We start from the raw sequence: 16769 nt of genomic DNA, 5'->3' as shown, positions 1-16769 counted from the left end.
ATGCATACCAGGGAATGTTAATGCATCTAGTCACAGAATGAGTTTAATCTGTAGGTACTGTGATTGGCATGAACTCCAAGATCCATTGTTAAGTGGGAAAAAAATTAGATAATTTGCTTAGTGTTTACAGTATGATATATACTATTCTGAGTTTTTGTTCATGTTTTAATGAAGTCATTTAATCCTCACAGCGATTCTATGGGAAGGTTCTGCTATTACTTCCGTTGTACAAAAGCAAAATCAGGCATCAAGATATTGAAGTAACATGTCTGAGCTTGCAGATCCAATAAACTTGAATCCAGACAGTCTGATTTTAGAATCCATGTGTGTAGCCACTGTGTCAGAAGTTATATTTTGGATGTTTAGTATCAATCTAGTGTTCCAAAAACAGATTCTTAACCATTTTTTAATACATCTCTGTAATGTTTGATTTATTGCAAGGAGGGGCTTATAATTATTAAAACACCTATTAAGAAAAATATTTAAGAATTAAATTTCAAAATAAAAAAGAGTTTGGGGACACCTGGGCGGCCCATCGGTTGAGCATCTGGCTTCGGCTCAGGGCAAGATCCTGGAGTTCCAGCATCGAGTCCCACGTCGGGCTCCCTGCATGGAGCCTGCTTCTCCCTCTATGTCTTTGCCTTCTCTGTGTCTCTCATGAATAAATAAATAAAATCTTAAAAATAAAAAAATAACTAAAAATTAAAAAGTGCTTTAATTACTACATTGTGCACTTGAAACTAATACAACACTCTATGTTAACTAACTGGAATTAAAACAAAAACTTAAAAAGAAAATTAAAAGGGAGAAGAAAAACAAATCTGGGAGTAGGATGTTGAATCCTGCATCTAATTATCCCACTTACAGAGGGAGAGGAACATAGACTTAATGTAACCTCTTTAATTTATTCATTCACTCATTCAACAAGTATTTATTGAATACCTACCTACCCTGTTCTAGGTGCTAGGGATATGGCAGTGAAGAAAATAGACATAAACCCTGCTCTCGTAGCGTTACATTCCAGCTAGAAAGAGACAGGCAAACAAGCTAATTAAAGCATTTCAGATGGAAATAAGAGTTCTAGCAACAAAAATGAAACAAGATAAGGGATACAGGAACTAAGGTATGAGTGTTACAGGTAGGTGAGTTGCTATTTTTCATGGAATGGTCAGAGAAGGTCTTAGGGATAAGGTGACATTTGGGAAGAGAACTGAAGGCAGTGAGGTAACTGCCACATGGGTAACTGTACGAAGAGTGTGATGGCAGGAGGAAGAGCAAGTGCAAAGGCTCTGAGATCAGAGTATGCTTGGTAGGTTCAGGGAACAAGGTCAGAGTGGGGTCGGGGTGGTCAGGAGGAGAAGGTCATGGGCTGACTATGTAAATAAAGGATCTAATTTTTTCTACGAGTGATATGGGAAACCACTGGAGGATGTTGAACAGACCGTGACATGATTTGACTTACTAACCGATGATGAATATTAGTCGGTCATTTCAGATTTGAAAGTGTTTGCTGTTCACTCCACACAGTCCACATAAACACTCCACTGAGAGTCTCTTGAAAGCATTATCAGAAAAGAGAATTTTCAAATGGCCTGGGAATGTTGTCGGGAAAGTCTGAGAGGGCAACTGAGTGAGATTCCAGAGACTGATTGGGAATCCCATCCTCGTTTGAATGGACACGGCTGACAAAATGTGTCATCCATGTGGTTTGCTTTGTGGCTGTCCCATTCAGAGAAAGAACCTTAGAAAACTGAGAAAGACATTTTATTCCAGAAGGAATATTGTTTGTTTGTTTGTTTGATTGATTGATTGATTTTCAGCAAAGGGAAGGTGGTTCATAGGATTTACCTAAGGCCTGACTTCCTTCCCCCAACAAACAAAACTAAACAAATAAAACCCCCAGGATTTTGGTTTGTCAAGAGAGCTCAGAACAACGTGGAGGAAATTATTATTTCAAAAACATTTTATACGTTATGGGCCCAGGCAAACTTAGGGTATTAGGTTGGGTTTCCCAGAAGCAAATTTTAAGACTGATTTATTAGGGAGTGTTCCTAAGAAGAACCTACAGAGGTCAGAGAGTGGGGCTGGGAAGAGAAGGAACCAAGCAAGGAAGCATGTGGTATCAAGAAAGCCTGAAGGGAAACTGGCTCCATGGCACAGGGGAGTTCTGCAGACAGTAGGTACGCCTCCATGTTGGCCCCATGAGGACCATGAGGCTGCTGTGCTATTTATGCCACAACTTAACATCAATGACACCTTACATCACTTACTGATCAAGTGCTGTGGGAAGAGAAGAAATGCTAGATCCTCAGGCATACACATCCCCCAGTGGACTCCACTGAAAATCTCTAAGAGAAAAGATCCAGGATAAGGACATCATTTGACTACTATTAATAGAAAGTATATCTCACTCTTTCCTTCATGTTCTGAAAACCATCATGCTTCCACAGAAAAATAAACCTTTAGGTCAAACATCAGCTTGGATGTTTGAAAAGTGAAAACAAGATGCTTTCCCAGGCAGAAAAGACAGTTTCTTAACTACTTAGAAGAGCTGTCTTGTCTTTTTTTTTTTTTTTTTTTTTTTAAGATTTATTTATTTGAGACAGCACAAGCGAGGGTGGGGGGGCCAGAGGGAGAGGGAGAAGCAGAGTTCCCACTGAGCAGGGAGCCCGATGTGGGGCTTGATCCCAGGACTCTGGGATTGTGACCCTAGCTGTGGGCAATGAACCGACTGAGCCACCCAGGTGCCCCAGAAGAGCTATCTTTTCAAAAGGTATAGAGAGCAAGTACATAGTACTTTCTCTGATGCCCAACTCCCAAGTGCTGAGAGTTCATGCAGACTTGGTTGCCAGGTGCCCGATTGAGGAAAAAGGTGCTCACTAGTGGTCAGGCACCTCTCCTGCTCTTAGACACGCTTCCTTTAGCTACATATGTTTAAAAATTGGAATTGCAATATTTGTCTGCATATAAGATATATTTTGCCCACAAAGAATGTATTAAAATTTTATTCTATGTTTAGAATGTTTGTATTATGAATAAAAGGTTGAGAATCCAAGATATAAAATAACGTATGCTAGGAGGACAGTGAGTATGGCAACATAAAATATCACAACAGAGAGAGAAATTTCACATCCTATGGATAGTTTCCTTAATGCAAATAATAAGCCAAAGATAACACACATCCAACCTGAAGTAAAATGAAGTAAAAAACCAATTTAAAGGGATTTGGAGGGGTGGTACAATTGGTTAATCATCCGACTCTTGATCTCAGGGTGTGAGTTCAAGCCCCACATTGCTGGGTGTGGAGCCTACTTTAAAAAATGAATAAATAGGGCTGCCCAGGTGGCTCAGTCTATTAAACATCTGCTTTATCTCAAGTCATGATCCTGGGGTCCTGAGATCAAACCCCATGTTGGGATCCCTGCTGAGCAGTGATTCTGCTTCTGCTTCTGTTTCTCCTCTTCCCCCTTCCCTCCCCTAGTTCTCTCTCTCTCTTAAATAAATAAATAAAATCTGTAACAAAAATAAATAAAATAAAAATAAAGGGCATTTTGAGGAACTGGTTATTTATAGGCGTTTAAAAAGGAATGATAGAATAAGATTGCTAAATTAAATACAGATTTTTTTGAGGTTATATTTCACCTAGACAGAATCACATATGTAAATATGTAATTATCTATTACATTTAAATATTACAATATATAATTTTACAACATATTTAGGTTTATTGCAAAATCTAGCCCTTTAGTCAATAGTAAATAGCACATCAAACAAAAGCAGATTCCTCTAGATGATTAAATAATACATAAGTGAGATTGGTAAATGACATCCTGGCCCAATATTATGTCCTCTCTTTGTCTTATTTCTAAATTTTGGATAATTTCTTAAATATCTTGGATGTACCACTAGAGATTATAATTTAATGGGTCTGAAGAAGGTCCCTGGCATAACTATGTTTTAAAGTTGTCCTAAATTCATAAAATACGTAAAACTTACCCATCATCGTTTTGAAACCAGCTATGAAGAGTCAAACTATGGTGGACCAGGGATCTACCAATGGAGATTTTCTGATGCAAAAGACCAAGAGTTGTCTCTAGTTTCTATCTGTGATATGGATGGAGCTAGACTAACTGGGAGCCTGAAGATAGAAAACAAGGAGTGGGCCTGGGTTTAGTTGCAGGGAGTGTCAATTAACATGCAGACTGTTCAAGAGGTTATTGAGGAAAGAGAAGAGATGAAGAAATAGCGTAAAGGACAACAGAAAACAGTAGAAGAAGAGAGACCCGAGTATGAAATGAGTTAAAGACATAGGAAGAGAATCTGAGAGCATATTGTTCTTAGGAGTTACAAAACCTCATCATAGAATTGACGGGGCAAAAGTTAAGAGCATTTCCAATATTAATAGATATTGTTAAATTTCTCTCCAAAAAAAGTCATGACAGTTTACACTGTCATCAGCCACATATGAAAATGAATGTTTCGTACATCTTTACCTGAACTATAATAGCAATTGTTTTGATTTTGCCAGTATGAAAGGAGTCGTTTTAAAAGGTATACACAGATGTTCCAATTTTCATTTATTTACCTACGACTTAGTTAGATCGAACATCTTTTCAAGGCTTATTTCTTTTTCTGTTCGTTTTTTATATTTGTGTAGCCCATTTTTCTATTGGGCTTTATATATATTTGTTTTTCTTAGTGATTTTTTTAAAGATTTATTTATTTATTTATTTATTTATTTATTTATTTATTTATTCATGATATATATATATATAGAGAAATAGAGGCAGAGACCCAGGCAGAGGGAGAAGCAGGCTCCATGCCAGGAGCCCGACACGGGACTTGATCCCGGGACTCCAGGATCGCACACTGGGCCAAAGGCAGGCGCCAAACCGCTGAGCCACCCAGGGATCCCCTTCTTAGTGATTTTTAAAACTAGATTTGTTAAGGAGATTTGCTCTATGTCAAGGACTATGTAGGCAGAACTGTAGGAAGTTTCTAGGTGCTTCTTTTTGAAGATAGTTTAGTCACTGTTAAACAAGGAAAAGTCAATTGAATGGCGCCTCTTAAGTTCCAAATAGGAGCCAAACTGGCAGGCATCACCCCTAGGGAAAGATGTAACTGGAACATTTTTGTGGTTTATCTATGATTGTCCAAAGCCAAATATTCCTTGGTATGTTGAAACAGTAACTGTTGAAAGGGTCAAACAAATTTGCCGAGGCACCAGGAAGCCTCCCAGGAAGATAATATTATGTCTTCTACCCAATTCCTTTCCTTTTGAGTTTTGTTTTCGAACCTCTCTTGTAGATTGAGATGATCTCAGAGGGGACAGGAAACAGTCCTGAGAGTCCCAAAGGGAAACTCACCATGAGGGACACCTGGAGTTGAGACCTGAGATCAATATCAGGTTTAAATGCCCATGGATGGGGAAGGGGGCCAGGGTGGCTCTGATACAGTGTGCAAGTATAATTGGAGCCCCTTCTGAGCCCCTTCTGGAGGCCATGAGCTGGGAATGAACTTCTGGCAAACTGAGGCACTCTTCATTGCTTGGGCTCTCAAGGTGATGTCTATCATAGCACTGCATGGATTAAGGTCATCATTCCTCTATGACTTCAGCCCTCATAGAACTGTGAGCCGGTGACAGCATTATTGCCATAGTAGGCACACATAAGAAATTGTGCAGAGCTGGTGTTCAACAGTGACCACATGTGGCAGCAACAGAAGCTGCACTGCAGTGAGAAAGAGGCCAGATGTAAATGGGTTAAATTCTCCAGTTCTCTTTTACCTGGAATTTGGAAGCAGGCACCTCTGCTTGGACAATTTGAAGGCAGGAGTATCAAGAAAGACATGTTGGGCATCCTGATAATTCGACCAAGAGAATATTTTGAATAATTCTGACCTCAAATTTGAGAGTCAGATTATACCAGTTGAAACATGTGTTATGGCAAATGTGTTTCATCTTCCAATTGGAATTTTTGGATTTTTTTTCTGTTTGGCACTTTTATAAATCATAGAGAGTTTTAAAGATTTATTTATCTAATTTGGGAGAGAGCATGAGCAAGAGGGGCAGGGGGAGGGGGAGAATCCAAAGCAGACACTGTACTGAGCATAGAGACAGATGGATAGGGGGCTCGAGGTCATGACCTGAGCTGAAACCAGTGGTCGGACCCTTAGCTATGCTACCCAGGTGCACCATACATAGAGAGTTTTAAAATTATTATTAGTCAGTTATTTCCTGTGTGACTCCTGTGTTTTGTACCAAGAAAGGCCTTCCTTTCTCCCAAGATATTATATATATGAGATATAGATAGGTAGTGCCAGAAAAACTTTGAAAGACTCTAAAGTGGGGGAAAAAAAAAGATGGCCAGATGATCTTTCAGTGGCACACTATACAGCTTTTCAAGGTGATGTGGAAAAACACTGATGATAGGATGGATATCCATTCATGGCTACAGTCTGTTAGCAACAGTTTTCCAGTCTCATTATCAACTAGACTTCTGCTTCCTGAAACTTGCCTGAGGCTCTACAACAAACTTCAGGCCAAAAATCTGGTTCTTTAGCAAAGACAAACTGCCCGGATTCTCAGGGAGTTGGACTGTGCCAAGTACATTGAACTATTGACACTTCAAAGAATAGATGTTTGGGTACAAGCTTGAGCTGACATAGTTTGGATGGCTTTCAGGCTGTACCTGTGCAGTGTGGGTGGACGTCCAGGACTCGGTTCCAGAAGCAGACATCTTTATAAAAGCAGAATGCTACATCAAGATCCCACAGAATAGAATTTCACAGGATGAAACGAGCTGATAGAAATTTGACTGTGGTTGTTGAGGCTGTCTTAAATGCTCTATTTTCTGAATCCATAAGGAGGCCATTTTTCTTCTTAAGTGACCTTTAATCTACAACAATCCAGTAGACCCTGCTCTTGTAAAGTGAAGTTAAACTTTTTTTTTCCCCTGCTTCTCACTGACCTTTCAACCACCACCAAAGTAAAAAGCTGAGTTCCCATACTGTTTCACAGCAATATACTTATTTGCGTAGGTTCAACAAGAATCTTTTCCTTTCTACCAGTACATAATTGGAAAAAATTGATCGTGTAACGATGGCCTTTCCTGGAATGTCATATTCGAGAATGATGCTCAGTTATGTCAAACAACTCTAAGGAACAAAGGTTGATTTTACTTATGGAGCCAATGCCTACAAAACCATCCCAGCAAAACTGGCCGAGTACAATCTTTAAAGGTGGTGAAAATGGGGCCGGTCAGAGGGTAGGGAGGGGGACGGGACTCAAGTAGAGAGGAATTCACTCAAATTTATAGACAGTGCAAGCAAAATATGGTAGTTTCTTGGGGTTCCTTTCCCAGCCTTGAGCTAGTAAATAATAGAGACATTTAAACATACAATTCTGTGGCTCCAGTAGCTGTTCAGTACTACATGGCTATGAGATTTAAATGCAAATTCAAAGAACTCTATATGATTAATACTTGCCTCACTTAAGAAAATAATCAGGCTAAACCTAATGAGTCCAGCCCTTTTTTATTATCAAAAACAATCTTTGAGATTTTTATAGTCACAAAAAAAGGAAGCCGTTAGGGAAATAGGAAAGACTTTGGAAGCAGCAAAAAAGGCTACTGGGAATACTTTTGATATCTCTTCTGGGTTAGCTGAGTCTGTACATATTTTGCCTTTTTGGGGAGATGGGGGTTTTGAATTATGTTATAGCCTTATAAATTATGCCAAACTGATGTAGTAAAGATTACTGCCCAGAGAAGGAAAAGAATTCTGCTGGTGGAGATGCAACTGATTTCCCTGTGGGTTAGTCCAGTTTTGTGTCTATTAGCAAATTCATTTCAGCTCCTCCGATTGCTTATATATGTGCCTGTTCTTTGAGTTATCCTCTGAACCATTTTTAAAATATCTTACTTGTTCCTTCATTAATAGTGAGCTAAATAAAATTTTTGATGCATGACAGCCTTATGAGAGTCATGGGTTTACAATTGTGAAAAAAACATACTTGCCCACGTGTTGTGTATTCGAGCCGTCTTTAGATATAATGGGGCAATAGAGGATCTTAGCTTTATTTTCTTTAAAAAGCTAATCATTTTTTTCATAGTTATTGAATAACCCTTATTTCCCCTATTAATTTAAAGGCCACCGTTCTGGTGTTAGTTGGACCATTTATGTGTTCTCTATTATGATCTATTTATTTATTTTCACATCAGTAAAAATCTGTTGTAGGTGCTACAGCTTTATAATACACTGATAATCTGACAGGTTATTTTGATGTTACACTGAGCCCAGAGAGGAAGAACAGATTGTCCTGCCAATTTGGATTAGTCTAAAATTTAAACTAACTAATGATAAAACATTGGTATGCAAAAAAATTGCCCTGTTATTTGGGTCTCATCAACCTCTTCCAGATTATCCAACCAGACAAAATACAATTATGAGTCTAGAAGGTAAGTAAACAGGTCTTTTGAGTTGCAAAGTCAGTGAGCCCGAAGTTTATCCCATAGGGGAGGTAGAGAGAGGATAACCCTCACCCAGAATGTAATATGTAAAACAGGGCACAACAGAACAGTATTGGCAGACATTCACGGAGTAATAGTGGAAGAAGTCAGAACTGTCAAAAGCACTGGAGGATCGAATCTTTTGATTTAGAACAAAACCAGCTCATATATTCAATGGCCTTTTGGATGTTTGCATTTTAACAACTACTTGGGTTTGAAAGTAATGATTACTTATACTCTTTGCCTCGGGGGTTTTGATTGGCTAAGGAATAGACAAGGAATACATGTATAAAAATATCAGCTTTCTTGCCAATGAAGCTGATTTGGAATAACAGCTCCTGTGCCCCGAATTTCCACCTTGAGATCCACACATGCACCTGTGCTCTGCAGAATGGGCTGTCATCCAGGCAGCTCAGGGAGAGGCAAGAAGGGCTGCATACCCAGTCATACCATCAAGGTCCAGGTTGTTTTTGCACTAACCCCGTCTACAAAAGGAATCTGGATATCAGAATCTGGCCATCTTGCTGGTCTGATAAACCTTTCCTAAGATCATGGAGGAGGAGCCAGGAATAGACAAAGAAAAGGTCAAGGTGCAGAAGAAGCTTTCCCCGTAATAGTTCAGAGAAATGGAGGTGTTGATAGAATTTTCTGTTACGGATGGCTACAATATGAGGAGAGGAAGACTAGAGTCCCTATTACAATATAGCATAGAAATTGATCCATAAAGATGAACCTGAGTTTAAAAAGGAAATATTATGTTTAGTTTACCCTGATTGCAAAGAATGGAGAAATATGTAATATGTTTCAGATCATATTTCTATCAGAGGTTTTTTTTTCAAGTTTGGATATGTAAATATAAGTTTTCATGAACATACAACGTTCCAGAACACTGACAAATGTGTGCAAATCTGTCTCCAACAATCAAATGCCCCCCATTTTAGTACTGCATCCCAAAAGAATGAAGGCAAAACTCAAAAATGCTTTTAGTTCACATTTTTTAATGTTTAAAAACTATGTTAACAGAGCAATTATAGAACAGAACTTCTTAATATTTCTTTATTTACACCACATCCTGGGGGGAAAAGAAACTGTTTGATTAACCATGAATAGCAAGGTTTTGTGACTTGTGACTTACTTCTATCACCCATCTGAAAGTCATTTACAAGTTTTTATATTAATAAAACAGTGGTGTGCTACACATACTGGACTTATATGAAGTCTAAAATACAACTGGACCCTGGAGCGTGGACTACGTACCAACGATCAAGATTCAAGTGTTTTGGGAAAAAAATGACTTTAGACAATCTATGTTGGCGTCAACGCTGAAAATGAAAGGCAAACATGCAAGACTTTCAAAAGCTTGATAAAATAAAGGTCTTTTTTCCCCCCCGTCAAATTTGTGCTCATAGTTAATGTTCAGGTTTTTTTCCCCCTTTCAAAGATCCCAAGGTTTGGGAAATGCAGCAATTCAATTTAATTTTGAAAAGAAAAATTCTCCCCAACTTCTGTTTTCATAAATACTGTGTAGTGGTATCAGTGTTAACGGCGAAAGAGCATTATGAAGAAACAATTTGTCTTTTTGGGTATACCTATGTCTATATGACAGTAATTTGGGTCTAAATATTCCTTATTTGTAGCTCAGAGGATTATCTCTTAAATAATTGATCTTAATACAAGAAATCAATGCAACTATTTCTCAGACATTTTGCTTTCTAAACAATTAAGTAAGATTTTTAGAATCCAAGTTTACACTGAGAGGATGATGTTACCTGGGCAAGAATGTAAATTTTCCTAATTCCCAAACAAAACCACTAATATCTATGACAACATTTATTCTCGTTATGCAGATACTAGATTCTTGATATGCAGACTTCTATTTCAGTGTGAATCAACAACTGCAAAAATATACAGCCTCCTATTTATTTACAACGTATTTACATACAAATGAAATATTTCCTACAATAAACCTCAGCTGCATAGATTCTTCCTTTTAAAAACACAAAGTCAAGCCTGTAGACAGATGGGCCCAGTTCACAGCCCTTCCTCTGAGAAAACCCTAAAGAAGGAGAAGGACTGAGCCTTGTGAATTTTACAATTTTCAAGCACTTTCCCTTTGAGATTTAGGGAGGTTTTTCCGTTGTTAGCCACCCCATTCCCAATTTGTACCTAAAGCCCTATGTCATCATCAATAATTCACTGCGTGTATTTTAGAGGAAGTATGTTCTGTTGCTGAAGGATCCTCAGATCTGCCATCCGTAGGGAGAACCATTCATTGGCCCTGCTCAATGATGTAGTCTGGGTCTTCTTTGTTTTGAGAGTGGCTACAAGTTTACAGGGAAGTGGAATGGAGGCATTCTACTCTCAAAGCTTCCGCCCTTTCCAAGCCTCAAGCCATTTCCATTGATAAACTGAGGGAAGCCAGTGGCTTTGCTCTGAGGCATGAGATCAAATACCTGATGGTGTCCTCAACCTCCTCCCCACCCCATAAGTGGGCGGCCAACATTGTGACCTACTGAAACCCAGCCTTCTCCGAGCAGATGCTGGTCGATGCTTATGCGGTGCATACCTTTCTAGAGAATTCACTTTAAAAGGAGGGCAGGATGGATCATTACACAACGCACACGAACATTGTGGAGAACTTAACTCCTGGCACGAATTCAGGATCTCCTCTATGGAAGGCCGCATTTACCAAGGGGGTTTTCTTTGCGTTCTCCACAAAAACAGAGACACTTCACTTTCATGTCTTCACAGCTTCAAAAGAAAGGTAATCCCAGTGCACCTCAGCCCGGTAGACCCGAGTGCGGGGAGCCTTCCTTTACGACTGTGCGTCAGCACCAGCATTTCCTAGGCACCACACTCTGAGGTAGGACGACTGGGGAGAAGCAAAGAGAGACAAGTTGGCCTGTGGTGGTTCTCTGACTTGACGTGCATCAAGGTCACATGGGGGGCTTGTTCAAACCCAGACTGCCGAGGGTTTCCGCCCCACAGTTTCTGATTCCATTAGTTCTGGGGTGGGCCCCAAACCCTGCATTCCCACGAGTCCTCGGGTGCTGCTGCTGCTGTGGCCCATCCGGGGAGCACTCTGAGAACCACGGCCCTAGAGGCTGCGTCCAACTCCAGAAGGAAGTCAGTTGTGGGGGCCATTTCTGCGGTGTCCCCTCAAACACAGGGATCCCACCACAGTCCCCTGTCCACCCCCAGCCCCGTGGCCGTCACCCACGTGTGCCTTTCTCAACAGGGTCCGCAAACACAGAGAAGGAAAGTCAGTAGAGAGCCTCTTTGACACCGATCTGCTGACTAGGAGGCTAAACCGTGGTTCACTAGCCCGAAACCCATTCGAAGTGCTGTGGGCTGGCACTCGGGGGAAGCTCTGGCCAGCGTCCTGTTCTGTAACTGGGGTGGGGTGGGGGTGGGGGACAAACCACGGAGCAACAGGTCCTACAAAACAGAAAAGTCAGGCCAAGCCTGAGACCTCTAGGCAAAAGAAAGGACACCAGCCGAGGAATGAACGTCCCTGGCTGTTTACAACCCACAAGAGGCCCCATCCTCCTCCTCCTCTTCCTCCTCCTCCCACCAGGTTCTCTGGTGGCCCTGGACTCACTCTTCCCCTCCTTTGCCGGAGACCTTGCTTCAGGCCACACGGTCTCCACTAACTGGTGGTCACCCTCCCCCCACCGTCCAGCAGCTGGTGTGTGGCTAGCGTGGGCCGTCCAGATTCCATGAACAGGAGTGACGTCTTCTTGGCAACTCTGAACAAATACTCCTTAGAAACAGTATTCTCTCTGGTGGCTAGGCTTTTTAGCAATCACGCTTTATTATCCTTATTCTGCTAAATGATGGGTTTGATCATCCTTCCTAGCTGCTCTGGGGCCTAACCACCACGTATAACCTGGTTTTTAGAGGAAAATACATTCCAGGTTGCAAACGACCAACTAACAGGGTTTTGCAACATGATCTACTTATAAATCGGGGACAGCCTGTGTTTAATGAGATTCGATTTCTCTCCCGTACACACTTTACTACCCCACTCCCAACACTACGTTAAATTAGGGATTTACTAGTATATTGTGTGATAATAACTAGAGAACAGGTCTAAATCCAAAGTATGAAACTGGCACTGTTCACTAGTGTTAAGGTTCTAGCTACCAAAGGAAAACGTGCTGCTCCCAATGGCCAAGGTATAATATTCTTTAGTCTACTAATTTAGCAGAAAAACTTCTATAGCACTTGACTGTTGTTTAAATTCTACCTAACATCTGTGATACATGTATTTTTGGCTACCAGTTCACTATTCTGAACAAGAAGAATTATTGCAGTACACTTTACAGCTAATCCCACACAAATGATGTGATTAATCTGTGGTATTTGACAAATTACAGTAGGGTCTATTATATTCAGTCAAAAATCAACTTAGATAAACATACAAAGAAGATTTTAAAAACCTGCAGTATCACAGGCATCAACAACAATGTGCCTCCTCTAAATAAATATCTTAAATAATAATAAAAGTTCCCTGTACTGACACATAAAATCCAGAGATCCAAAAATATCACTACACATCCCAAGAGTTACAATTTTCTAAGTTGACTTTGTGTCAAATGAGCTGTTATAAATTAATGAGGAAAATAGAAAGTAGCATAATATTGCTTGCAAACTAAACTCAGTACTTTTTTTAACGGAGGGTCAGGCCACTACCTGGCTATTTAATTACTCGGTGCCCTAGACGAGCCTCTGAGGGCCAACTGACTTGTGTTGCTCAGTTTCTCTCCCTGTTCATCCAGTATGGAAGACACTGCTGAAAAGGCCAGAGGTGGCTGTGGATTTTACTAGGCTACGTATTCATGTATGAGTAGGTATTCCTCTCTAAATACCTGAACTCTGACCTAACGTGGATAGAACTCAGGAGCATTACATTAAAAGCTATGATGATCCTACCAAGAAATGCAGGAAATAACCTTTCCATCACAAGGTGCTTCGAGGCCTGCCCTTTCTATGGGACATCAGTCTGTAAATGGGGAGGGACAGTTCCTTGTTACTCCTGGGGAATGATGAGTGAAGATCTTTGGGGATTTGAGTAAAGGAGGAACAGAACGCAGAGCTAAGTGCTTGGAAATCCCGCCAAGGTTCTACGTTTTAGATCCTACTTATCTCTGGATAAGAAATCTGTGCTCAGTGAACGTACAAGTTTGAGAAATTCAACCAGAATATGAATAAAGCACAAGTCCTATTTCAAGAGCACAAACATTTCTTACTGTGTGATAAGGCCTGTCCAATCACAGGTGGTGGCCCAGCTTCGGGGGGATGCGATTCTGGGTTTCCTTGCTGTCCTCCAACTTTCCAAGCTATGCCTTGTCCCCAACTCTCTTCTTTTTCAGTCTCTGTGTAATTTCCTTCCACCCCCTTTAGGAGGCAGTGGGGCTGGGGTAAGGGTGTGAGGCAACGCTGTCCTTCTGTGTGAGTGACGCTGGGCAGGCGGTAATGGCCCACCCCTTGGTTAGGGACGAGAAGAGGAGACAGCACAGGCACCAAAGTCCCCGCCGGAGGGAAGGAAGGTACACTGATTTTGTCACAAGTTCTTCTCAAAAGCTATCTCTGAAGGTTCTTTTTCTTTTTTTTTTTTTCCCCAAGACTCTGAGTGGATTGTTGATGGAGAAGAAATAGGAATGAGGCTTATTTAAGGTACAAAAATCTTATATTTGTAATAACCTAAATTTATAGATATAAAACAAGTCTTTTAAAGACCCCCTAAAGTACCCAATATAAAACAGGAATTACTTATCCTAGATCATCCTTGGTTAGATACACATTATTCTCTGTGCAAAAAGCTGGTGGACATGAGTAAAAGCTGCTGGGTTTATAATTTAAGAAAATGTCTTCTCTCCCTTCAACAATACAGGCGTAGGGTTGAAGGCTATTTGCATCAGAGGAATATTTTCTTAGGCATTTTGGATGCTCTTTTTGCAATACTCTAGCTTCTCAATTTATTACAAAGGTGTCACGGGTCTCCCTCAGTGGAAGGTGACTTGGATTGGAATTTGACACAGTTGGCCAAGAGGGAAACAAAACTCCATTTGCTAGATAACCCAAATGTGTAATTTAAAATATTTACCAAGGTAAGAAATCATTCTCACCCCCTCCCCAGCTGAGAACACTCATTGGAGAATGTCTCTGCATGAAGCAGGATGTAGTACCAGTGAGGCCACTGGCCCGCCGGAACCTGGCTGCCAGCTGATCAGAGCCACCTCAAATATTGGGCAGGTTCTGATCCAGCAATGGCACACACCCTGTCACTCTCTTATGATTATCCCTGTGTGCTATGTTAACCAAAGTAGGCAAAATATTTATGAAACCATTTTTTTTTTCTGTAAAGCAAAATAACTATATACAATTCAAGATTCGTTTTCTCTTCTAAAAAGGTACAGATGGTGTGAGTGGAACATCGGCAGGAAAACTATTTTAGAATCCAGATGCATAATAAATAAACATGATTGATCATTATGTTTTCAAAGTTCTAAAGGACCATGAAGTCACAAAAAATAGAGTTAGGAGGGTGAAGAATAACTGATTGTGAAGAATACTAAGAAATACAATTGCATGAAACTTTAAAAAAAAAAACAAAAAACACCACAATCCTGAAATCGATCCCAAATCTTAGAGGAACAGGAACCATTATACAAACAGGTTTTTTGTTTTGCTACCGAAGTGTTATTCCATTTTAGGTGTCTTGTGAATTTCTGTTTGCTTCTGTAAACTTGCGAAAGAAGTGATGAGAGATTGCTGATGTGTGGTGACATGACGGGGCAGCGGGCTGGAACGATTCCTGTCCTCAGCTGGTCTCAGTGGCCTTCGTCACTACTTGATGAGCAGGCCCAGTCGTAGATGACCAAGGGAATGCTGACCAGGGAAAACAACACCCCCAAGCCCAAGAAAAGGGCAGCCTGGAGCAACACAAAGGCATGGGTTATTTTCAGTGAGGCCAACATTTCCCACATACACCTGGGGAAAAAAAATAGAAATACTTTCCCTCTTCTTTGTGTGTCCCCAGAATTTGGAGTTTGTTACAACCATTGCTGAACTGTAAGAATCATCCCAAGATTGTGTGGATCTGATTCTTCAAGGATGGGAAAACAAGAACTAGCTATGCAGGGCCATCCTCCACATTCTGATCTTTGACTTCATGTCACCTCAGAACAAATATCCATTCTATAACTCTCTGGGTATCCTTATAGTTTCTTTCAAACTAAGCTCCTAACTAAAAAAAAAAAAAAAAAAAAAAAAAAAAAAGCCTCTGAAAATATACAGGTCATTTTGTTATTTTTTAATGAACCAACCAAGGTTGGTTATCATTGGCAGGCTAACATTTCTGTTTGGAAAAGTGGGAAAAAAGTTATATAAAAGCAAAGTCAATCTGAGCAAGTGAAATAGGAAATGGGTGTCCACAACTAAGTTATTTTAAGAGTTCAGGAAGGCAGAAGAGGGGACCAAAATCTGGAGAACATGAGATTAGAAATTGCTTGGCCTTAAAAGTATCCAATGAGGGATGCCTGGGTGGCTCAGCGGTTGAGCGTCTGCCTTTGGCTCAGGGCGTGATCCGAGAGTCTCGGGATCGAGTCCCACATGGGGCTCCCCGCAGGGAGCCTGCTTCTTCCTCTGCCTATGTCTCTCTCTGTGTGTGTCTCTTATGAATAAATATATAAAATCTTAAAAAAAAAAAAAGTATCCAATGAGAGCTTTGCAGGAAGAAGGATGAAGTAACAGGAGAGCCAAGGGGGCTGGACTGGAACCTGGGGGATAGAGCTAAGGGAAGGAGAAGAGGCAAATGGTAGGCAGGGCTGTACACCGCTTACCATCACAGGTCTGGTCTAACTCCCAGTGGGGCCCCACATGGACAGGAGCCCTTGTCTAATGCTACCTGCTAGATCCTACTACCAGTTTTAACATGGGAGCGGGGTTAAGGAGGCCCAGAGAATTCACGAGCAACAGGCCTCTACCATGTTCAGATTTAATCTGAGTGTATTTGACGGGCTCCTTCTCTGTCCTTGTGAAGCCCCTACTGGTATGGTATAGTAAGATTTGGGACTTCTGGCTTCAGGGATAATCCTGTTGGGGAAGTAGATGTTGTACCAGCATCAGTGCTGCTTTTCCTAAATGCACAAGGATGATCCCTTCTGCCTACATCTCTCACCCGGGTCTGTTGACTCGGGTGATACGTGCAGTTGGAGCGCTTACACTATCTGGGAGGGCAGCTGAGAAGCCTTCTCC

At 40.8% G+C, this 16769-nt stretch overlaps 1 protein-coding gene across 4 annotated transcripts in view; it reads right to left on the bottom strand.

Moving 5' to 3' along the window:
- Nucleotides 1-9485: 9485 nt before the first annotated feature.
- Nucleotides 9486-16769, bottom strand: part of SLC38A1 (solute carrier family 38 member 1) — a 70551-nt gene continuing 63267 nt past the window's right edge. For all 4 annotated transcript variants that reach the window (XM_072765478.1, XM_026000168.2, XM_072765476.1 and 1 more), the window contains exon 17: nt 9486-15445. In XM_072765478.1, the coding sequence (XP_072621579.1) occupies nt 15344-15445 (102 nt within the window). In that variant the 3' untranslated portion in view covers nt 9486-15343. The remainder of the gene's footprint in view (nt 15446-16769) is intronic.

Source organism: Vulpes vulpes, chromosome 8 (genome assembly GCF_048418805.1).
Source record: "Vulpes vulpes isolate BD-2025 chromosome 8, VulVul3, whole genome shotgun sequence".
Taxonomy (NCBI): domain Eukaryota; kingdom Metazoa; phylum Chordata; class Mammalia; order Carnivora; family Canidae; genus Vulpes; species Vulpes vulpes.
The sequence above is the reverse complement of the archived record's forward strand: the minus strand, read 5'-3'. Positions and strand labels throughout refer to the sequence as shown.